Here is a 24,270-nt window from a genome sequence, read left to right as displayed (position 1 = left end):
GCTCTTCGGGGCTCTCACCTAGTCCTAGGGCCTCGGCTGGAGAACCCGACACGCTGGCGAATTTCGAAGGCTCTAGGCGGCGGGCACGTGGTGTACGCTGCCTTCTGGTGCTCAAGGGACCCGTTATCTCCCTCCGACCGATGCTCCCAGGCCAGGGGAACCCACGCGGCAATGTTGCCGTGGAACTGTGCGCAGCCCCGGACTGGTGCACGGCGTCCGCACCTCACCTGGCCCGTCTGGCTGACTGCCACACACCTTTATGGCTCACCTACTGTTTGCAAGGTGCGGGGTAAGGGGGGTGGGCCCAAAGACGAATCACACACAGGGTTTGATCTGGCCAGGGAAAAAAAAAAGGCCGGCACCGCCGAGCAGGACGCCTGCACGCATCCCCTACCCGTTCGTTCTGGGAAGTCGGTGGGCTTCCGCAGGGCGAAGACGCGGGCCCGGCTCGCGGAGGTACGAGGAGGACCCGGGCCGGGTCTCGGTTCTCAGAACGCAGGGGCGGGGTTGGGTGTCGGGGTCCGTGCCATCTTGGGGCGGCAGAGGCGCCGGCAGGGCCTGGCGGGGGTGTGGGGGGAGGCTGCTGTTGGCTGAAGAGGACCAGGAGTCCCTAGAGGGCGAGGGGACAAGGCCCTCGCGGGGCAGCCAACAAGGTTGCCAGAGCCAGCGCCGACGCAGCTGCTCGCTCCCGTCCGTGCGGAGGGCGGGTGCGGCGGGGCCCCGGGTCCGGGCCCGGGTGTCCTTCTCCTCCTCGCGGGTCCGAGCGCAGGTGCGCGCGTGAGATGGACAAGCGGGTGCGCGGAATCCACGCGCTCTCCGTGCGGAGTAAGCGTCAAATTCGTTCTCTCCTGGATCAGAGCAGCTCCTGAACGTGAAGTGAGGGCCTTGCTGCAGCCATAGTTGCCGGACTTAGCCAAAAGACAAACAAAGAAAGACGAATATTTATTCATACTCCATGTATAAAATATAATACACGTATTATGCGCTATATTATATATTCTATACACAAGCGCATGTTTATGTTTGAATACATTTACATGTAAATATGTCTCTACATTAAATATAAATACATGAATATAAATACACAGACACACAGGACGCCAGTTAAATTTGAATTTCAGATAAGGGGGTAATTTTTTAGCATAAATACGTGCCATGTAGTATTGGGGAACATATTTATCCTAGAAAATGATTCGCTGTTTATATGAAGTTCAGTTTAAGTGCACTTTCTGCATTTTATCTGGCAACCCTAGCTGAAGGGGACCTCCCCACACCCGAGCATCGGCGGAAATCCCGGGTGGGACGAAACGCCGCGTCTCCTTTAAGGCGCGGCGGCGCGCGGGGCGCCGGGTGGCGAACTACAAGCCCCATAATGCCGCGCGTCCGCCCGAAGCCCTGACTGGCTGCGGCGCTCGCCCTCCGTCACTTCCGGCCGCGGAGGGGCGGTTGCGGCGGGCTTGGCGGGCTGGGTTTCGCGGTCGTGGGGTCCAGCGGCCGCCATGAATTTCTCCGAGGTGTTCAAGCTCTCCAGCCTGCTCTGCAAGTTCTCTCCGGACGGCAAGTACCTGGTGAGCGGCCGCGGGGCCTGGGCCGAGGGTGGGCCCTCCGCGGGGAGGCGCCGGTCCTCACCGGGAGGCGGGGACCCAGGGAGCGGAGAGCGGGGCGGCCGCTGGGCCCGGATGGAGGGAGCTCGAGGGTCTGCAGGTGTGGGCCCCGGGCAGGTGCTGCAGACAGGTGACCCTGGGAAGGGGACCTGGGAAGATGCTGCAGCCTGGGAACCCAGGAAGCCGCCTGCTGCCTGCACCTGGGTTTCCACCTGTTAAAGGCCGGTAAAAACAATGCTGCCTTCACGGATTTGAGGACACAGGAGATATCGGATCATTGTTATTAGTTTGTCACAAAAGGCAGGTATATAGTCCTGTTGGCTGTAAACTGGTGCAGTGGTGCAGCTGCTTGTTGTCGCCTTTCCCAGCCCTCTTCACCCGTCTCTACCACATGCCAGATGAATGATTTAAATAACTAGCATTCTATGCGCAGATAAAGAGAGTTGTCCCCACTCCTGAGATTTGAGCTGCTGATTCCATGGGTGGCAGAATGCTTCTGACATCACTGAGCTGTCTTGTACATGAAAGTTAAGTTTTGAAATATACCAGCGTGACCCGTGTATACCCTCAGAATCTTAGGGTGAGGGCATGTGGTGGGTGAGGGGTGATTGGCATTGGAAAGACATTCAGAAGAAAAAGTATGCTTTATAAAAGGTGTACTTAGCTTCACTAATTAACTGATGCTTCCTGATTCTTTTTTCAGTTCGAGCTTTGTTAACATTCCTTTCATCCTCATCTGGTTCTTTGAGGATGGATGTACATGTTTGCCTTCTTTGTGGAGGTTTTTTTCTAAATCACATAATATGGCATTCAGCTCCAAAATACAAAATGTCTTTAGCTTAAATGGCACCCCAAAAACCTTGGTATATTCAAAATACTCCCACATATGTTAGGGATTCCCCCCCTTTGGTCATTTATGAAAATTCTAGTGAATTATAAAGAGAGAGATTATATTTCCTCATTAAATTTTGGTACTTTTTTGGGTTTTACACCAAAATAATCAGATATTTCTGATTTAAATATCGTGAGCACTAGGCAGTAATGTTACTGGAACCATGTTCTTCAAAGCTCTATTCTAGGTGCTGGAAAAAGGAGGGCCATGTTGCCATTTTTAATATCTTGCAACAGATTTGATATGGCTTTTCCAAGTGTTGCTACGAACATTCCATTTTGTAAGGAGTTTATTGTAACTGATCACAGCTTTCAAAGCTACAAATATGAAAAAATAGACACGGGACACATAGTATTTCTAATCTGCAGCCCTCCCCTACTCTCCTTTTCCCATGCAGAACTCATGTGGCCTTTTTTTTTTTTTTTTTTTTTTTTGGCGGTGTACGGTCTTCGTTGCGGCGTGCAGGCTTTTCTCTAGTTGCAGCAAGCGGGGGCTACTCTGCGTTGCGGTGCACGGGCTTTAGGCGTGCGGGCTTCAGTAGTTGTGGCACACGGGCTTCAGTAGTTGTGGCTCGCGGTCTCTAGAGTGCCAGCTCGGTATTTGTGGCGCACGGGCTTAGTTGCTCTGTGGCATGTGGGATCTTCCCAGACCAGGGCTCGAACCCATGTCCCCTGCATTGGCAGGCGGATTCTTAACCACTGCGCCACCAGGGAAGTCCCTCTTGTGGCTTTTTTTTAATGGGAGTTTATAAAACAAAAATCCAATAATCCAGTTTGACCTTGATAAATACAAAAATGAAGCAATTAACATTTAAAAGTCAGTTCTTGATTTTGAACTGTGAGGTACTCTCCTATTAGCAGATACGTTTACTCAATCATAGAAATTATTTGCCTGGATTTGGATATTATTAACAAATATGGACATAAAGTAACTGTATCTTTAAGAAAACTGTATTAACACTTAAACTTTTCAGAGTCAGGATTAGGAATAAGTTAATGTGTGTGTGTAAGAAACCCCCCAGCCCTTCCTCCTATGAGTCCCACACGACTGCCACACTCAACACTTCTGACACATCTGGTCACCAACTGTGTGGGGTTTTTTCCCCACACCAAGCAGTTGTCCACCACGCCAGCTGGGTGTCCTACAGTTTGACTCAATTCTGACGCTGTCTACCTGGAGAGAGCGCCAGGTCCCACAGGTTAGGGGCTCAGTCCCGCAAGACTGCTTCCTCCCCCTTCAGACGCCAGTTGCAAGTCCAGGTTGTCACCTGTGCTTCTCACCAACTGGCTGTAGGTCAGAGGTTCCATGATGTCCTCTTTGGGTTCCATTGATTTGCTAGAGTGACTCACAGCACTCAGAGAAACACGTTTACCAGTTTATTAAAGGATATATGGTGAAGGACACAGATGAGCAGCCAGATGAAGAGATACACAGGGTGAGGTCCGGGGGGTCCTGAGTGCAGGAGCTTCTGTCCCTGTGAATTTGGGATGCGTCACCCTCTGTGTCTGGTTGTGCTCACCCCCCTGGAAGCTCTGAACCCCGTATTATTGGGATTTTACGGGGCCTTCATCACATGGGCCTGAGCCATCATTAACTCCATTTTTAGACCTTTTCGCCGAAGAGGAAGGGAAGTGGGGCTGAAATTCCAAGCTTCTAATCTTGGCTTGGTCTTCCGGGTGACAGCCCCGTCCGGGAGCCCACCCAGAGGTGCCGCTCTAGAACAAAAGATGCTCCTGTCACCCAGGAAGTTGCAAGGGTTTCATTCAGGAGCCCTGTGTCAGGACCTGAGGGCAGAGACCAATAGGTCTTTTCTGTTCTCTCATCACAGGTAAATGAGCATTTATGAAGCGTCCTTACGCTTGCAGAATTTCAAACCTGTATATTGACTTTCTGTTGCTTAGGCTCCAGGTCAGACATTGAACAGAAGGGAGCCGCGTTTCTGGGGTCGTTCTCGCCAGCAGCCCTGAGCCTCCCTGCTCACTCCTTACAGACTGTCTGCAGGTGATAAAAGCAGAGAGGATTTGGTTGTTTACAGACGAGCCTCTCCCTAGTGCTGTTTCCTGCTTCAGTGATAGTCATACAGTGAAGAAAGTAGAAAATGACTCCAGTAGAGCGTTTTAAAATAATACTTTCTCCGGGGATTTAACAGTTTGGGCACCTGGTTTGTACATTTCAGTTTTATCTTCCATTAACTCGTCTTTGTTGAGAAAGGGCTGTCCACGTGATGAGCACGAGGCCGTCTAGGCAGAAAGCGTGTGTGGAGGGAGAGAAGGAGGCAGCCCCTGGCTGGAGGGCCGCGCCGCCACACCACGCCGAGAGCACCCTCCTCCAGAGCCCACACCGCCCGCCTCTCTCCTCCCTTTCCAGGCTTCCTGCGTCCAGTACCGGTTAGTGGTCCGGGATGCCAGCACCCTCCAGATCCACCAGCTGTACACGTGCCTGGACCAGATCCAGCACATCGAGTGGTCGGCCGACTCGCTCTTCATCCTGTGTGCCCTCTACAAGCGGGGGCTGGTGCAGGTTTGCGACCCGAGGCTCGGACGCCCCCCGTACCGGAGCGTAGCCCCCGCGAAGGGCCGCGTCCTGTGCCCTGCCGGTCTGGAAGAAGAGGCAGCACAGCTCAAAGGCCGTGCATAGTTCGCTCATAGTTTAAGTACTTTTAAGATAAGAAGACACTTAAGTGTCCTTGATCTGTAACCAAGTTTATTCAGTAACAGGCAATGTTCAGAGGGCAGCCCAGCAACTCGCTCGTCCTGTGTGGGGGCGCTGAGATGTGTCTTGTTGTAGACCCCAAACCTAACTAAGTGAGGTCTCAGGGACAGCAGAGGGGTGCACCCTTCCAAGCGCGACAACACGCCGTCACCGAGAAGCGTGCCTTATTACCTCTGTGGTGCACCCCAGGCCCAGCCCTTCGTGCTGGGAGATTCCGAGGGCTCGCCCGTGTTTGCCTCCACACAGCTCCTGGCCGGTGGTCTTCAAGCCTACGTAGCGCACTGACTCGTCTCTCTCTTGTGACTGTAGGTGTGGTCTTTGGAGCAGCCAGAGTGGCACTGCAAAATAGATGAGGGTTCGGCAGGGCTGGTGGCCTCCTGCTGGAGCCCCGATGGGCGCCACATCCTCAACACGACGGAATTCCACGTGAGTGGGACGCCCTGAATGCCCCCCCTCCTGAATTGCTTGGGAGCATTAGAGTGGGTGGTTTGGGGGGAAGGGTAATACGTCGTAAGTGGTCAGAGCATTATAAGCCCATGAGTGTTGTTATATAATCTTTTTGCCCAGTTTTAATGAAAAGAAAAGATTTTTTTAAAAGAACAGATAGGGCTTCCCTGGTGGTGCAGTGGTTGAGAGTCCGCCTGCCGATGCAGGGGACACGGGTTCATGCCCTGGTCTGGGAAGATCCTACATGCCGCGGAGCGGCTGGGCCCATGAGCCATGGCTGCTGAGCCTGCATGTCCGGAGCCTATGCTCTGCAACGGGAGAGGCCACAACAGTGAGAGGCCCGCATATCACAAAAAAAAAAAAGAACAGATAAATTATATTTTTAAGGATTTAAACAGGTTCTTTGATTCAACAATTGAAAATGAACTTCAAAATGAACAAATTTACATCTTTCCCTCAGGACATCTGATCTGTGTGTTTCTAACCTCTTCATTCATTTCCTCTTCAAGCCTTGGGCTTACTTGGGACATGGGGCCCTGGGCAGGAGCTCTGAGTGCGAAGAACATTTGAAATCTGACAGTAAATCAGAGATAGCTCGGGTGGTGTGAACTCATCTCATCAGTGTGTCCCATTAGGGGATCAGGGAAGGCTGGGGTGGTGTGAACACATCTCGTCATTATATTGAATTTGATGTCTGCCAGTTTAGGCCGTTGGGGAGGGAGACAGCAAGTGAAGGGGGCCTGGTTTCTCCACGTTACACACGTTGACATTTTACAGGGCTGTTGGAGAGAACTTGAGCTGTTCATATAGCCTCATCTAAAAGGCTTCATGCTTATAATTCTTCGGGCCCAAATCCAGCCCCCAGACGGGCACCTGTCAGTGCGAAAGAGAAACCGTGCTCTTTGGACAAGGTTCACTGACAGGCAGCCTGTGCGCTGCCGTGAGGCCTGAGAACAGAGCGCTCAGGACTGCAGGGTGTCTGTGGGCCCCACCTCAGCCCGCGGGGCCCCTCGCTCTGCATTTTGCATTAAGCATGTCCTTACTTACCTTAGAGTCTCATCTGTGTGTGTGCGTGTGTGTGCAGACACCATACACTATGGTGTGCATTTGTCTGAAGTTTGCTTAAATGAATTCATAGTCTGTGTTCTGTTGTGGTTCTTTCTTCCCCCTAGATATCGTTTTTGAGATTCATCCACGTCGAGGGTTTGACTGCTTCTTTCAGTCCTTGTAGGGAAAGTCATACCACGGTTTATGCAGCCACCCTGCTGGTGCTGGGCATTGGAGCTGTTGTGGTCCATGCTGCAGGGAATGGATTGTGGGCGTCTGCTCTGGCCCGTATCCAGGCGTTCTCTCTCGGACGTTTGGGGAGGGGAGGTCGCCTGGTTGTAGGAGATGCGGTTTGATCAGGATGATAAATGGATGCCAGTCCAGTAGACCTGCAGTGGTACTGCACTGTGGTTTGCATTTTCATTTCTCTAAGTATTGGTGGCGTCGAGTTTCCATATCTTATTTTATACACACCCATGCACACACTTAATTTAAATATGTGTTTCAGGTTCACATGGAGTTTATAGTGGTGGTGTCAGGAGTGAATCCATTTTTATCTGTTCCCAACAGGATTTGTTAAGAAGTCCGTCTTTACCACCTGTCTCGAGAACTGAATTTCTTTACACTGACACGATGGGTTCCGATTTTCCATTCTGTGCCATCGTCGGCCCGTTTCACTCCTGTGTTACAGGATGTTAACATGTAACAGGGCTGTGCCCTCCTCGCTGCCTCTGCTCTGCCAGGTTTTCTCATGTGTTTTTGAGGCTCTGTTACTAGAACTGTTAGAAGTTTCATGGTGAATTGAGCCTTTTATCATAATAAACTGTTCTTCACGTCTCATAGTTTTTTCTGTTCTTCAGTGTGTTTTGTCAGATGTTGGCATCAAATGCCATCCTTCCGTGGTTAGGGGTTTCAGGGCATATCTTTTTCATCCTTTTACTTTCAGCCTTTCCGTATCCTTAAATTTTAGTATGTATGTTGTAAATAGCCTGTAGTTGGCTTAAAAAAATAAACCCCGACCGGAAAACTTTTTCTTCTATCTCAATAAAGCCAACTGGGACTACTTATGAACAGCAACATTCACCCACTTTAAGCGTGTGGACCGTGAGCTGGGACACGTAGCTGCCACCCCGGTGGGGATGGCGCATGCTCACACCACCCAGTGGGCACCTCCCGCCCTCCAGTCGTCCTGCTGCCCACCTCTCTGCTTCCTGTCGCTCTTGGTTTATGGTTCAGATTCCACGCGAGAGGGGCCACGTGGCTCGCAGAGTTGTGTGTTTGGCTCCCATCACTTGGCCTCATGCTCTTCTTGAAATTCGTCCGCGTCTGTGGGCATCCGCTCCGGTTTCTCGGAGCTGAGTGGTGTCCCCGTGTGGATTCCCCACCCTGTGTGTGTATCACCCACTGGCCGATGGAGCTGTCGTGAATATCCTCACACAGGCTGTCTGCGGACACGGGTTTTCCTCTCTCTCGGGTAAAAACCTGGAGTGGGAGGTGCCGGGAGGTGTATGTTGACGGCTGAAGAAACCGCGGTCTCTTTACCACAGTAGCCCTGCCGTTGAGCCCTCCCCCCAGCAGTGTGGGAGTTTGTTCCACAGTCTCACCAGTGCTGCTCATCACAGCCTCTTCCGTTAGGCAATCTGATGTGTGCCGGTGTCTCATTGTGGGTTTTCTTGGTGATTTCCATTTGACTAATGATATTAAGCGTCTTTTGTGTGCCCGTCATCCTATAACTCTTGTCTGTTCATATCGTCTGTCCGTTTCTTTATTAGGCCGTTTGTCCTTTTGTTGAGCTGTAAGGTTCTGGTCACAAGTTCTTTGTCAGATACATGTTTAGTAAATATTCTCTCCTGGTCTCTGGCTTCCTTTTTCATTTTGATAACAGTTTCTTTTAAAGAGCAGTCTTTCATTTTGACAGGGTCTAATGGGTCAATTTTTTCTTTTATCATTTGTGCACTTTGTGTCTAAAGAAATCCCTGCCCAACCCGAGATCACAGAGTTTCTTCTGTTTTCTTTTAGAAGTTTTGTGATGTTAGCTCCTAAGTTTAGATGTGCGCTTTGTCGTGAATTTCTATCCTTTCCTCACTTTGCACCTTTGTCAGATATCAGTTGCCTGTGGGTATGTGGGTCTGTTTCTGGACTCTGTCTCGATCCATTGATCTCTTAGTCTGTCTTTGTGCCAATACCACATGCTCCGGGTCACTCAAGCTTAATAGTAGGTCTGGCAACTCACATCAGTGTGTTTTCCAGTTTTGTCCTTTTTCAAAGTCGTTTTGGCCATTCTGGGTCTTTAGTATTTCCGTATCGATTTTGGAATAAATTAGTCAATTTCTAAAAAAAAAAAAAAAAAAAAATTTGTGCCAGGATTTTAAAATTGAGGTTGCATTGAATCTGTAGAGCAATTTGGGGATAATTGCCATCTTAACAATACTGAGTCTTTGGATCCATGCACATAGGATACTTTTCGTTTTTTTAAGTCTTTAAAAATTTTTTCTAAGCAATATTTTCATTGTATAGATCTTGTACATACTTTATAAAATTTATTCCAAAGTTTTAAATTTTGTTGTATCAGCTCTTGACTCTGTTTCAGTCCAGAGGAAGAGCCAAGGGTGTTCACGCAGGTGTATATATGTAAACCTGGAGGAATTTGACCTCTGAATGCATTCCCACTTCTAACAAGAGAGGGAAGCCATGCACATCCATACTGATAAAGAACTCGGTGGGCTGCTGTCAGTTTGCTGTGTTTCTTTTTTTTTTTTTTGCGGTACGCGGGCCTCTCACTGTTGTGGCCTCTCCCGCTGCGGAGCACAGGCTCCGGACGCGCAGGCTCAGTGGCCATGGCTCACGGGCCCAGCCGCTCCGCGGCATGTGGGATCTTCCTGGACCGGGGCACGAACCCGTGTCCCCTGCATCAGCAAGCGGACTCTCAACCACTGCGCCACCAGGGAAGCCCCTTGCTGTGTTTCTTGAGTTAATTTTCCAAACAATCTCTGAGTTGGAAAAGGTCATTTTAAGTATTTTTGCTTAAGTACTGGAATTTTCCAGGTCACCGGCAGCAGTGATCAAGTAATAAAAATGTACTTATTTTTTACGTCGCGACAACTAGAAAGTGTTGTGGAAAAGGAGATGAGCTAAGGAGCTCTTTCTCAAAAGTGACTGTGCTCTGGCGAGATTAGCATTCCAGTTCACCCTGAAATGTGGCAACGCCTGAAAGCACAGCACAGCCCAGAGGGGGGTCCTGCTGAAGGGCCGACACCTTGGAAGGACCCTTGGTGGTGACGGTGATGCCGTGGGACCTGACCTGAAATCCCAGGTCAAGGCCCCCTGGCCTCCGCTTTCCCGCCGCAGGGTGTGTGGGTGGGCACAGAAGCGGGCCTGGCCGGCGGCCCTCCGGGAGCCTGCCCTTTGGCCACCTCTGACCTGTCCCCCTGCGCTCTCCCCTCCTGCGGTGCTGCCACCTTCCTCGAGCTTACGGAGGGGAGGCGGGTGTTTATCTGCCTCTTTCTTTCTCACTGGATTTGTTAAGGTTACACACAGTTGGGTTTCTTTTAATGGTTTTGATGGGGGATGGCAGGTAAAAATCAGGCTTAGGTGCTTAGTGTCTTTTCTGCCTTTAACAGAGAAGTGTGGACGGGGCAGGGGATGGGGGACCCCAGTCAGGAGCGCCTGGGCCTTCCCTCCTCTCCCTCGCTCACCTGGAGGACAGGTGCTCCAGGCCACATGGCGCCGGCTGTGCGTGTCCAGGTGGATTTAACACCCAGACCTGCTGGGCTGGGAAGGGTGTGCCTTTCCACCCTCCTCAGCCTCCGAGAGCAGGAGGTTTTACAGGGAACAAGCCTGTCCTCAGGGTGAGCCTCGCTCCTGGGCCGTGCCTCGTCTGCACGCCCTGGCACCTTTGTCTTAGACGGTCAAGCACTTTACCTCGAGTACAGCCCAGAAGTGCGCCAACCCTGCAGCTTGTCTGCACCCCTTGTCTCCCCTAAATGCTGCGTGAGCTTTTCACAGAGGCAGTTCAGGACATCAGGTTCTTTTCTTTCCTAAGAGACAATGTGGAGAAAATGCAGTTAATTCATTTTTTAAACCTCCTAAGCTAAAAAAGAAAAAAGGCCTAGCTTGCAGGAATCACACTGGTACAGAAACGCGGGGCCCTGCGTTTTACTTCGTGTGAAGTCCCACAGTTTTTAAAGCTATGCTTATTTGATGAAAGCAGTTCTCCAGCCCGTGTTCCTTACCTCACAACCACGCCTGGTAAACACAGCTTCGTCCGTGTCCACTGGCCTGGGGGCTGCGGGAGCTGGAGGTGGCAGGGCGCCCATTTACCCTCCCTGACGGCCGATGGGAATGGTGTGGACGTGCTTTTCCGAAACAAACATTTGAAAACTCCGGTCAAGAGTGATCGTTCACGTTGAGGCTCCGAGGGGGTCTGGGGCGGCTCCGGCAGCCCTCCCCGTGCCTGGGTGCGGGGGCCTCGCCTGCTCACAGGGCCGGGGTGACAGTGCGGAGGCTCTGGGTCCCCCTGCCGACCCCGAGCGCAGCTCCCCGAGCCCAGGCGTCCATCCCTGGCTCACTCGCCGGTCCCTGACTGACACGTCTGCTTCCGGCCGTTTTGCAACAGCCCGGGCAGCTGTCGCTACCTGCGCAATGTGCCCACGGTGGGTCCCCCAGAAATCTTGCGCAGAGGCCTCCGTGCGGGGAGTCGGGCCACTTCCCGTCCCTGCCGGCCTGGGGCTGCCCGGGGAGGCAGAGCCGCTCGCCCTTCACCTGCTTCAGAGGACTGAGGGGCGTCCTGCGCGGCTTCCCTCCTAAGCAGCATGTTTAGGGTTATTACTATGTGAAAACTGTGACTACAGCATCCCCCACCCTTATCCGCAGGGGATGCCTTCCAGGACCCCATGGATGCCTGAAACCCCTACAGCGCTGAGCCCTCTATATGCCGCTGTTTCCTATACAGACGTGCCTGTGATAAAACATAAATTAGGCCGAAAAGGAGGGATGACTGTACTTTGAACTAAAACGCACTTATATTTAACTTTGTGTCACTCAGATAATATTGTCACAAAATGAAAACCAAGGACCAGGAGCATTAAGTTCAACGAACACGGGAATTCCCTGGCAGTCCAGTGGTGGTTAGGACTTGGCGCTCTCACTGCTGTGGCCCGGGTTCCATGCCTGGTCAGGGAACTAAGATCCCACAAGCCGCGTGGCGCGGCCAAAACAAAATTTCAATTTAACAATCGTGAAATGTGAGTTTGACACACTTCTTCAGACAGAAACCAGCACAGGACTGCTGATGCGGGTACTTCTGCGGGGAATCTCTTGCTTGGGCGCTGACGATCTGGTTTAAGACCTGGAATGGTCTCTCCAAAGATGCTAAGTGTATGCTGTTTCCTTTCTCTTTCCCTCCCTTTGCCCCTGGCAGCTGCGGATAACCGTCTGGTCCTTGTGCACAAAGTCCGTGTCCTACATCAAATACCCTAAGGCTTGTCAGCAGGGTGAGTCGGTCAGAGGTACTCAGAAGCCATTCCTCTGTCGTAGTTTGGGGCTTGGGGACCTTTTTACCCTGGCAAATTTCAAACACAGGCAAGAGCTGCCTCAGCCGTGTGTCAGCTCACAGCCAGTGTTTTCTCTCTATACCCGCCCCGCCCCCCGCCCCCAGAGTATTTTAAACGTACATCCCAGACCTCCTGGTGAGTACTTCGTCTGCGACCATTCCCACCTGTGTCTCTAGGGCTTCTCCTTTACGCGACGTCAGTGACTAAGGAGGGTACCGTCCTTTAGGACGTCAGAGACGAAGGACTTACACGTAAACCCTGTACATCTGCTGCCGGCCCGGGTGCTCAGGCCCCTCCAGTTCATGTCAGCCTCGCACCCCCACCTCCCACACCGGATTCTGAACCGAATCCTCCATTGACTCAACTGTGTGAGGCCTGGAGCGGGGAAATGGCGACCTGTCCCACCTGGACATCACTGAGGAGGGCCAGAGGCACGTGTCCTGTGTGCCGGCGGGGAGCCCGCCCCGCGGGTTGAGCTGGGCCGAGAGCCAGGCGGGCGCCCCACTCTCTTGAGACCTGAAGTTACGTGACGGTCCCTCAGTTAAGAAACAGAAGGAAGCGGTGCATAGTTTGAATGATTTTTCCATTTTTTCTCTTGCCGTCAGCAGTTTGAACCTCACATGTGAATGGTGTGCAATTGTACACTTATTTTTTATTTTTATAGTTTGAATATCAGTGTCTCTCCAGACGACACACACCCTTCTTGGTGGAAATGACAGCTCTGTCATCTAGGTGTTCTTTTGACCCATGAGGTATGGAATGTGGCCACGGGCTCGGTTCGCTAATACGGACCCAGAAAGTACAGTCTGGTTGCAGCCAGATTCTTAACCTTGAATTGACTTCTTCCAAATTTAAATTCAAAAGTAAAAATAGGAAATGTCATGACAAGCCTGCTCTGAACCAGCTGAGTTTCCTGCAGTTAATTTCCTAAGAACACAACACTCCGTAGGGCACTGCGCTTCCCAGTAATGTTTTGGGGCTCATCGGGGCTCAGGTCGCTGTGCATTTCTCGCAGGTTCTCTGCAGGTCAGAAGTCTGAGCAAGGGTGTGGAGACCCCGCCCTGTGTAGACACACGCTCCCTGCCGCGGACGCCAGGCTCTGTGTGTCACGTCCCCCTCTTCAGACCTCTGCTTTCTCCTTCTCGTTCTAACTTGAAAACCACTGCTGCAATCTGCTGCTCGATCCCGGGACCTTTCACTCTTCTCGGCAGGAATAACCTTTACCAGGGACGGCCGCTACCTGGCGCTGGCCGAGAGACGGGACTGCAAAGACTACGTGAGCATCTTGGTCTGCAGCGACTGGCAGCTTCTGCGGGTGAGACTTGTCCCCACCTGGGAGCGGAGTGACCCTGGGGCGTGGGGGGAGGGGAGAAGTGCGTTGTCTGAGGTTCCAGGGCATCTTCCGCGTGGTGTGGAGCAATGGGATTCCACATTCCCAAAGGCCGGTGCTGCCTGTAACCACGTGGCGCGCACACCGGCAGGCGTTCGTAGGACGTGGTGAGACGGCGCATGCTTGCGGTGTGTTCACAGTTAACAGGCCACCAGGTTGGTGCCACCTCCCTTCCTGTTGGTTCCATGGTATTTGCATACGTGTGGCTGCATCAGGCGGAAGAGGGAGCCGGAGTTTAACACTGAGCACGTGCCTGCGCGGGGCGGGAGGCCATAGACACAGACGCACAGGGCCGGGCAGGACCCCCGGATGCCGTCAGACGGAGGCCTCCTCGACGGGGCAGGGATGTCCTGGGAGGGTCTTGCCTGGGCTGGTCTTAAAGGCACAAGACTCAGCCAGGCAAGAAGGGGGTACAGGCGCGGGGTGGACGGAGGCCTGAGCCACATCGCGGCCACGCGTACCCGGCCTGGAACCTCCCCAGCGCTCAGGCCGGACGTCACAGCAGGAGGACACGGTTGTACACGTTTCTGTCCGTGGCTAGATGAAGAAATTAAATACTGAATGTGTTAACACATCAGTTATAAAATAAACGTTCGTGTATCTGTTGAAGAAAACATTTTCAATTTCATCTCTCCCCGCCGCCCGCCTCGGCAAGCACTTTGACACGGACACGCAGGACCTGGCCGGGATCGAGTGGGCCCCCAACGGCTGCGTGCTGGCCGCCTGGGACTCCTGCCTGGAGGTAGACAGCCCCCTCGGGACCCTTTCTGCTCTAAGCGCCGATGCCAGTATTTCTCTCACAGTCTCCGAACGCCGAGAGCATTAACCGCCTCTTGCAGACGTCAAGCCGAGGAGCTTGTTAGCGCCCGGTTCCCCTTTCCCACGGTGTTAACGCGTGGCTCCTCTAGTTGTGGCCCCACGTCCCCGTTTCCCGCCGCCGTCGGGGCGGGCAGTGTCCCCGCCCCGAGTCTCACTGCCTCCTGAGTGGCCGCCTTCCCTGCTCCGGGTCCAGTGACGATTTCAATGTCTCGGCAGTACAAGATCCTGCTCCACTCCCTGGACGGCCGGCTGCTGTCTACGTTCTGTGCTTACGAGTGGTCCCTGGGCATCAAGTCCGTGGCCTGGAGCCCCAGCAGTCAGTTCCTGGCAGTCGGGAGCTACGACGGAAAGGTGGGAGGGCGTCCTCGGGGTGAAGCCCACGGCCAGTGCCCCAGCGGCTCTGACCACGTGGTTGCCATCCGCCTGCCACAGGTGCGGATTCTTAACCACGTGACTTGGAAAATGATCACGGAATTCAGCCATCCCGCGACCATTAATAATCCCAAAGTAGTAAGTCTGGAAGCACGTTTCTATTTGAGCAGTATTTGAGGAAGGGGGGGTCGAAAACTGCTTTTTCACTTTCTGTTATTTATGGTGCTACAGGTACTTACATCCCCATAACCTTCTGATACTGTAACATTTCAAACGTCAGACTTGCCCAGTGGCCTTTGTTTCTCCTGCCACATTCCCAGGGGGTCCAGGGTGGTGTCCTTCCCCTCCCCAGCCCCCAGCCCCGCGGCTCGCTCTGGGACCAGCTCCTGCTCTGCGCTGTGAACAGGGTCCCCTGCCTGCAGGCGCCAAGCATCTGCTGGGCCACCCACTGTGCTCTGGGCCAGTCGGAGAAGAGCAGGCAGACCCTTGCCCCATGGAGTCTGGGCCGGGGCTGGGAGGGCTGGTGTCTTCCCCGGGTGGGTAGGAAGGCTGCCTGCCAAGGGGTCCTGGGGCAGAGACAGGGAGGAGGTGACGCAGGGTTTGGCGGGGAGCAATTCGGGCAGTAGGAACAGGCACAGGAGTGCAAAGGCCCTGAGGTGGAAACAAGCATCCATTTATTCAGCAGGCGCCAGTCTGGGTGCTGGGAGACCTTAGGGACCCGGAGAGACACCCCGCCTCGGGGGGGACAGCAGGGATGGGGACAGACACCCTAGTGAGTTGTCTGCTGGTGAGGGACCTAAGATGGGTGAGTGGTGAGGAGAGAAGCAGCCGTGGGGCTGCTGTACAACCCGTGAGCCGGTGGCGGTCCTGACGCCGGCAGGGACTGGAAGACCTGCTGGAGCTGCAGGAACAGGACTGGAAGGCGGCCGGGTTGGGTGGGGCTGCCCCAGGCCTCGCAGGGTTCGCTGGGGGTCCTTCCATCCCGCGGCCGGTGTGGTCTGAAGGTGTCGGGCCGCTCGCCCTTCCCGTCAGGCCTCCGGTGACGCATGCCGCCTCGCTCCTGGCCCGTCTGTCATCTGTCCCCACTGAAGTGCTGGCCCGGGGGTGAGACCTCGTGGAGAGTGCCCAGGAGGGCGCGGTGAGCGGGGCCGCGGCTGCACATCCTGCCCGGGCCGTCTGTCTTCCAGGTGGTGTACAAGGAGGCCGAGAAGAGCCCGCCACTGGTGCTGGGCCGCCTGGCCTTCCCTCCGCCCAGAGCAGCGGCTGGGCCCCTGTCCTCCGCGGAGAGCAAATGTGAGCAGCTGGGCCCGGGGTGGGGGCCTTTCTCTTCCTCCCCTTTCCTTTCCTTTGATTATGAAAAAAAAGTCCTCTGGGTCCAGGTCGATTCCAGACGGTCCTTGTTTTTTTTTAAATCCTCTCCTTTCCTGCGACGCCTGGTAGCCAGCGTCTCTTAGCTGTGGGCCAGCAGGCCGCCTGGCCACTGGCTCTGTTGACTGAATACAAGCCCTGGGAATCCTAATTTGACGGCTGGTCCTCTGAGGGCGACTTCTTAATGAACAGTGACTTCCTTGGGTGAACAGGGCCCTCAAAGGGCTCAGGGAGACGCCGCAGCTGTGTCGGGGACCTGGGACGTTACTCGTCTGTAAAATGGCGTAATTAGGGCGTCAGAGGAGCCACTGGGACGGCCACCAGGCCCTGCAGTGGCGCCTGGCCCGTCGCAGCTCCGGAAACGGCCTCGCAGGGGAGGGCGCGAGGACGGGCCTTGTGCACCGCGGCCGGGTTCCCACCGAGCCCAGTTTTCCCTAAGATCCTTGCTCCTCGCCCCGCGGGGGGTTGTGGGCAGGACCGCAGGCCCTCGCCCCGCGGGGAGGCTCAGGGTGCTCTCTCTTTTGATGCCCAGACGAGGTTGCCTCGGTGCCGGTCTCCTTACAGACTCTGAAGCCTGCTGCCGACAGAGCCAACCCCAGGATCGGCGTCGGGGCGCTGGCCTTCAGTCCCGACGGCTGCTTCCTGGCGACGAGGAGTGGTCAGTGGCCCGTGCACCTGTGTGTGCTGTCCCCTCACCGCTCCCTCAGGGCCGGGCAGTCAAATGGCTTGAAAGGAGAATCGGGGTGCGGGTCTGCCGCACGTGCTTCCTCCTGTCCTGCTGCAGAGGCGTCTCGGGCCACTGGGCCCATCGGGGCAGCAGCCGCCCAGCCGCTGCACCTCGGGCCCTGGCCTCCGCTCCCTCTGTGTCCCTCTTGGGAAGGAGCAGGGCTCAGGCCGACAGGACCCCCGTGTGTGCCAGGCAGCCTCGGGGAGGGCCCTCCCGGGAGGGCCCTCCCCCACTGAGACCCCAGGCAGCATCCGTCCTCGGGCGTGAGCGGCACGGGGGCTCAAGCAGTGGGGGGCAAGGGGTGACCGTGGGCCTGTTCACGTCTTCCTTCCTCAGACAGTGTCCCCACCGCCGTCTGGATCTGGGACATCCAGAAGCTGAGGCTGTTCGCGGTGCTGGAGCAGCTGTCCGCCGTGCGCTGCTTCCAGTGGGACCCGCGGCAGGCCCGGCTGGCCATCTGCACGGGGGGCAGCAAGGTGTACCTGTGGTCGCCGGCAGGCTGTGTGTCGGTGCAGGTACCCGGGGAAGGTGAGCGCAAGTAGGGACGCGAGCAAACACGGCCTCGAGCAGAAGGTGAAAGCTCTTCTCGGGAGGCACCTTCCCATAAATCTCAGGGCCGCCAGCTGTGCGCACTTGACTTGGGCCCGTGGCTTTTAGCATCCCAGGCCAGGGGGAGCCTTCCCACCCACTGAACTCTGGGGCTCCAGCTGGGTCACACTGCGACGCTGGTCTATCCTGCTCTAATCTCATGGCTTCCTCCAGGTGACTTCCAGGTGCTCTCCCTGTGCTGGCACCTGAGCGGGGACTCCCTGGCCCTCCTCAGCAAGGACCACTTCTGCCTGTGCTTCCTGGAGACGGAGCAGGGGGTCGGCACAGCCTCCGGGCAGAGGGGTGACCACACATAGGACCCGTGCATGATCAGGCCCACGTGGCTCAAGGTGGAGACCTCGGCTTGTGTTGGCCGCGGGAAAGGAGCAGACCTTCTTGGTGCAGGGTCTCCCGCCGGGGTGGCCCGGAGGAAACGCTTTGCTTGTTTTTCTATGGCAAGGCATTTTTGTCAATATGTACGGTATAAAACTAATTTTTGTTACTTAAAATAAATATTTGCTAATTCATAAAATGTCTCATGCTTACTTTCTTCAAAGGTTTAGGTCACGGGAAAGTTTTCTAGGTCAGTTTTAAGTTTGGGGTTCACTGTCTTAGGGAAAGTAACTGTGCCCCAAGCGGCCAGTCCCCCTCACACAAGACCCGCTCTGCTCGGAGCCTCCAGTCTGTCACTGAACGCTTTGGAGAGCGGCCTGTGGGTCCCGTGGGGCCTGTTCCGGAGAGGAAGGGAGCCCTGAGCACCCGGGGTGGGGTTGTACCTCCAAGGGAGGCTGGAGCTGCAGGTCCTGAGGCGGCTGGGTCAAGGTCGGGTCCCCGCAGGGACCGTCCGCTCTGGCTGTCCACCTGGAAAAACACGGGTGCTTCGGGAAGGCGGCCAGGGCTGAGAAGGCTGGTGGGGGAACGAGGGCTCGTCACCCTAGGTAGAGGCTGGACAGTGCACACCGCCCCCTGGTGGCCATGAGGGGAGCGAGTGGTACCAGACCTTCACTGTGCACACAGCAAGGGGCTCAAAACCAGCACAGAGAACAGCTCATGCTCTAAGATTCTCTCATTTAACAGGGTGCTTTCTTGGTTGTTACACCTATTTTAATAACTTTAAGAAAGGAATGACACCCACTGTTTTAACTCAGATTTTAAATGTCTTTACTACAAGACCGAAAGCAAAGGCTCAGGACCCAGGCGGAGTTGTGAGGCAGCCTTTCGATGTGGACAGGCCCCCGCATCCGAATCACGGCCATGCTGACCACAGCTACGCCAGAGTCAGAAATAAGGTGAGGAACCGGTGGGCCAGCAGTTAAATCATCAACAGACGCTCCCCGGCAGACTGCTCAGCTGTGGACGGGAACGACGACATCCCCCGGGCTGGTGTCTAGGGGTGGAGCTGTGTCAGGAGACTCTGTCGTGGTTCCTCTTCAGAAGTGCATTCTTCACAAGCAAACTAAGCAATTCCCTTCTTAAATATGAACATGACAATACAAACTTAACAGAGTTGACAAAATTGTGTGCAAAGAATTTATCCCTGTGACTTTCTCAGACTAATGACTTGTCTTAAAATGATTTTCTGTAAACCTTTTTGGGCCTGGGAAAGACGCCATAAGCAGTATTAACACAATATAGATTAATTTTAGAAGAAGTGTGACTTTAGGCCGAACACATATTTCCACAAAAGCCAGTGTCCGTCCGTTCAGGAGCTGACAAGGCAGACCATCTCTTGATGAGCTCGTGCCTGCTGGCTTCTTTCAAATCAGCTTTGAGAAAGTGGATGAAACCTCCAAATACAAATTTGGACACCAACTGTAAACAACCACAGGCACTGAGTCTCAGGTACCTCCCTGGATGTAGCAATCTATGTAGCTGTGGTGCTGACAGGGATACTGCACTGGAATCACGCAACGTTTATTAACATGCTCCAGGGCTGGGGTGGGAGGGACCACGGAAGCCAGATGGAGACCCCAGCGGCGGGGCATGGAAACTCAGGTTCTAGGAAGCAGATACCGGCCAGGACGGTGACAGCGATATGCATTCTGCTTTGTCTGGAGCTCACGTGACCAGATGCCCAATATCCAGCTAAAGTATACGGTCCAGCTGACTATGCTAATCGTGCCCAGACCCCTACAGGTAAGGGGCTCGGACCCTGCCAGCGGCAGTGGAGCTGGCCAGAGGCCTGCCACCCCCAGGGTCCCATAGGCCTGGCTCTCCCAGGGAAGAGACCCGTGTGCGCGTGCGGTGCCTAGAAGCCGATTTTGCCTCTGGTCATGGAATAGCCCAGCTTAGCCTCGTTGTTGATGAAGGACATCAGCCCCACATAGGTCTCGATGAAGAGGGGGCACTCCAAGACCAGCACACCGCCAGCCTGGCCCGGCAGAGGACTCTCCTTCTGGGCTTTTTTGACAGCTTGGATCAACAGAGCTCTGAAGCCATCCAGCTGTAAAGAGGAGACAGGGAGCTTGATCAGATGATCGCCCATGCGTCTGTGTCAGCCCGTCCCCACCCTGGAGAGATGCCGCCCAGACGCACCCAGCAGCCCCAGGGCTCATCTCCTCACCTCACTCTACAGGCGTCACGCCTCCCCTCTGCGCTCGCCTGTGACTGACCACAGCCAGTCCTCACGGGCCTCACTCTGCCGGTCGACGTGGCTTTGCCATAGTGACCAACCTACTCCTCCCCACCACCCACCAGGCGGTGAGCAGGCCAAGGTGCACAGCTGGCAAGTGGGGGCCTGTCGCCGGTCCTGGACCCGGCTCTCACCACCCCAAGGCCTCCTCTCCTGCTGAGCACGCAGACTGCCCAGCTCTACCGTGGGCGGGGGTCACCTGCCACACCCCGAGGCCCTTCTGGGCCCTTCTCCAAGACGATCGCAGCCACAGAGGACCCCATCGTAGAGCTACGCTGATCAGCAGCTGCTAACTACACAGGATTATTTAGACGTAAGTTAACAAACTTTTAAAGACCAAAAGTTTATCTGGGGCTTCCCCAATGGCATAGTGGTTGAGAATCCACCTGCCACTGCAGGGGACACGGGTTCGAGCCCTGGTCCGGGAAGATCCCACATGCCGCGGAGCAACTAGGCCCGTGAGCCACAACTACTGAGCCTGCACGTCTGGAGCCTGTGCTCCACAACGAGAGGCCACGATAGTGAGAGGCCCGCGCACCGCGATGAAGAGTGGCCCCCGCTTGCCACAACTAGAGAAAGCCCTTGCACAGAAACGAAGACCCAAGACGGCAAAAATTAATTAATTAATAAATTCCTACCCCCAACATCTTCTAAAAAAAACAAAAAAGAGTAGCCCCGGCTCGCAGCAACTAGAGAAAGCCCGCACACAGCAATACAGCCAAAAATAAATAAATAAATAATAGATAGATTGATTGATTGATTTATGGGGGCAAAAAAAGTTTATTTTCTCTGTTTAGCCACTGTTCAAGTGCTCAGCAGCCCCATGTGGCCACCGTACCGGGCAGCACAGGCCTGGAACATTCCCGTCACACTGGGCAGCGCTGCCGTTGCTGTCTGAGTCCTTACCTGGCACAGGGAGGCCGTCTTCTTGTCCACGCCGGCCATCGGGTGCTCTATGAACGTGGTGTACGGCACATTGGTGGACCAGGGGTTCCATCTGCTAATGAAGGACGGCCGGCTCTGCTTGTCCCACTGGATGCGAATCCCGAAACCTTCTCGCCTACCGAGTGGGAAGGGACCAGACCTCACACAGCAGGCCATGGCGCCCCCGAGCACCTGCTCAGTCGTGGGTGTGAGATTAAAAAGCTGTTCCACCGGTAAAGATGAGACTGATGACACTTCATGACAGTGAAGGGCCCGTGGGATTGGACAGGAATGGCGTGTCTAATAACGACAGCTTTCAGCACTTCAAATAAAATATGACAAACTGAAAGCACTGTCTTAGTTGTGCTATAACTAAACGAGTAACATTTTTGCAAGTTTAAATCCTTTTCCCTGAGCACCTTATTGTTGGCCAAAATTCTGAGCTTATCTTAGCTTCCTGAATTCCCTACCCAAATCTCTACATCAAAACTCTAAAATATACCGTTTAATTCAACTGAGTATACTGATGTCCAGGTTTCTCATATTTCAGAAACCTCCCTAACAGATGAAGATCAGCTCTTGAAAACTAGCCATTAAACGTTTCCAAATTTAATCTTCAGTAATATCTGCAAACCAAAGCGACACACTACCTTTTTCTTTTAAAAATTAACCACAACAGAGCTTGACGTGATAGGTGTAATCCTTTCTTTGCGGGAATAAAATGCTGAGTTTGGCTCTTATCTGAAGAATACCCACGTCGGGCCTATTTTAACGTACCCTGAGTTCATTTTACTACAAGCCTAATAACTATCTCTTGTGCCAGAATTCCTTCTAACGCACCCTGCTGGGCAGAAGTCACCTGTCTCTACGCTCTGTTGCTGTTAAAGCAAGACATTCACTGGAGGCTGGTTTCGGAAGGGCTGACTGGGAGGCCCTGGTGGCGGGCTCTCTGTTCAACACACTTACTTGTTGAGCGATTTCGGGGGAAACTGGAATTCTCCGTAGGAGATGGTGTCCACCGCGTTTAAGGCTACCCTGACCACCTGCTGGCACTGCAGGCTAATGAAGTCGTATTTGCAGATGAGCAGCGCCTGGTCGGTGATGAGCACCAGCCGCTCCTTTTCGTTGTTCCAGTGATCGACCCTGCGGGCGGCAGCGGTTACTTCGGCGCCCGGGGCGCACAGGTGCCCGGGCCCCTCCCCAGCGCGCGCCCCCTTACTCGGTCAGCAGCCACACCCCCTGGATGTCGCCGTCCTCCACGGGCCGGACCACCACGCGGATCTCCTCCACCGCCTGCTCGATGGTGCCGGGCTGCTGGGAGCGTGCGGGGCGGGCCGGGGGCGGAAGTCACAGGTCACGCCCGCTCGCCCGCCCCGCCCACCCACGCCCTCTCCCGCCCCCGCTCCCAGCCTCACCCGGAACACGAAATACTCCTTGACGCGGGCGCGCCGCGTGGGGTCGTGGACACTGAGCGGCCACAGCGTCTGTCGCAGCGGAGTGCCCGTCCCCAGCCGCCCCCCGCCGCCGCCGCCACCGACGCTGCCGCTCGGCCCGACTTCCTCGCCAGCCGCCAGCAGCGCCGTGGGGCTCGTGCCCGCCGAGTCCACCGAGTCCCGCAGCTGCAGCATCGCCGCGCCCGCCACCTCGCAACCCCGGACCGGACCCGACTCGACCGCCGCCGCCGCCGCCGCCGCCGCCTACGCCGGGTCCTCGGCCCCGCCCCCGGGCCCGCTCCGCGCTGAGGCCCGCCGCGATTGGCTCCGCCTCGCCAGCCCCGCCTCAGGCTCCGCCCCCTCCCTCCCCCTCCGGCCCTCGCTATTGGATCGTCCCCAGCTGTCTTCCGCGATTGGTCCTGCCCGCCACCGTTCACAATCGCTCCCACCCTTCGCTACGCCGGAAGAGCACGCCGCGCGCACGCCCACTTCCTGTTTACGCGCCGGGGAAGGGCGGGGCCCAGGCAGCTTGCCAGGGCTACGCGGAAGGCCCGCGGGGAGAGGGGAGTCGGGTGCCGAGCGCTCCTCCCCCAGTAAATCGGGTGCTCGCCCCCCCCCCACCCCCTAGGGTGCGGCGGGCGGCCGGGGACGTCCTGGATCCCCGACCTCCGGCACGACATCCACGCCCCTGTATTCAGCTTCGGCTGAAGTGCAGCGGACCTCCGGGATGGGACCCCGGCTCCTGCCCGGTGTGACCACCCCCCGGACTAGCTCTCCCCCCAGAGTCTCAGCATTGCACAGCAGGGGCAGCGCGGGCTTCGGGGACTGGAGGAGCGGCGGCCCGCGGAGCAGAGCTCTTTCCTGAGCACCTCCGCCTTTCTGACCGCGGGTTCATGGATGGAGCGACGGGGACATGGGCCCAGGGCTGTGCTAAATGCAGACGTGCTCCCCGCGCCTAGGGAGCAGAGCTCCCGACCCTGTTCCACGGAAGGGGACACCGAGGCACGGGGCCTCGTCACTCCATCAAGGGCCTAACCAGGATTCCTTGTTGCTGCCTCTGCTCTCGTCCTCCCGGCGCTAGAATTGGATCTTTTCTTGCTCTGAGTGATCTTGCCTGCAGCTAGCAGCACCCTGGGCAGCTGCAGGCCCTGCCAGGGACCTCAGCTCCCTGGTCTTGGCACCCACAGACTCCAGGGCAACCTCGTCTCCATCCACCTTGACCCGTTGTCTTGGAGACCCAAGGGCTGTATCCATGACAATTTACAAATGTCAGCACCTGTGATCCTCAGCCGGTTGGTCACTTTGGCCTTCCACTGCCTCTAGTCACACCCCAGATTACCCCCCACACACACCAGAAAGGTTTCTCGACTCACCCCTACTGTGTCCATCCTCCAATACTCAGTTTAGGGCCCCCTCCCCAGGAGACACTGCCGTTAACCACCCTCACTGCTAGTTCTTTGCTGTTTCCAATAATCGTCGGCTCCACGCGTGCCGGTCAACCTGCTGTGTGTGTGTGTGTGTGTGTTTCTGTGCCCTTTAGCTAGGCAATTTCGAGAAGCCAGGTCCTGGCGTATGACCGCGCTTTGGAGTTTATAACCCCTTTCTTAATTCTTTGAATTTCACAAGAGCCCAGGGCTGTAAATCCTCTCTTGTATACATGCTGCAGTTGCAGAAACAGGTCTGGAGAGTTCTGCCCAGGTGCCCGAGGCCGCCAGCTGGCGCGGCCATGCCGATTAGCCACAGCCCTCCTGGCTTGTGCAGAC

General features: G+C 55.3%; 2 protein-coding genes across 2 annotated transcripts; one reads left to right on the top strand and one right to left on the bottom strand.

Moving 5' to 3' along the window:
• Positions 1–1,499: 1,499 nt before the first annotated feature.
• On the top strand, positions 1,500–18,041 carry WRAP73 (WD repeat containing, antisense to TP73; the record flags this gene model as incomplete). The annotated part of the gene is made up of 12 exons (XM_079698631.1): positions 1,500–1,568; positions 4,864–5,016; positions 5,518–5,634; positions 12,122–12,194; positions 13,466–13,569; positions 14,300–14,386; positions 14,680–14,814; positions 14,896–14,973; positions 16,023–16,128; positions 16,736–16,865; positions 17,271–17,458; positions 17,693–18,041. 12 exons carry the CDS (start codon positions 1,500–1,502, stop codon positions 17,833–17,835), a joined length of 1,383 nt encoding a protein of 460 aa, XP_079554757.1. The 3' UTR covers positions 17,836–18,041.
• Positions 18,042–19,766: 1,725 nt separating this feature from the next.
• Positions 19,767–22,702, bottom strand: TPRG1L (tumor protein p63 regulated 1 like; the record flags this gene model as incomplete). The annotated part of the gene is made up of 5 exons (XM_079697355.1): positions 19,767–19,961; positions 21,057–21,210; positions 22,041–22,217; positions 22,294–22,385; positions 22,490–22,702. 5 exons carry the CDS (start codon positions 22,700–22,702, stop codon positions 19,767–19,769), a joined length of 831 nt encoding a protein of 276 aa, XP_079553481.1.
• Positions 22,703–24,270: the final 1,568 nt, after the last annotated feature.

This window comes from Hyperoodon ampullatus, assembly GCF_949752795.1.
Source record: "Hyperoodon ampullatus genome assembly, chromosome: 2".
In the NCBI taxonomy this organism is placed as follows: domain Eukaryota; kingdom Metazoa; phylum Chordata; class Mammalia; order Artiodactyla; family Ziphiidae; genus Hyperoodon; species Hyperoodon ampullatus.
The sequence above is the reverse complement of the archived record's forward strand: the minus strand, read 5'-3'. Positions and strand labels throughout refer to the sequence as shown.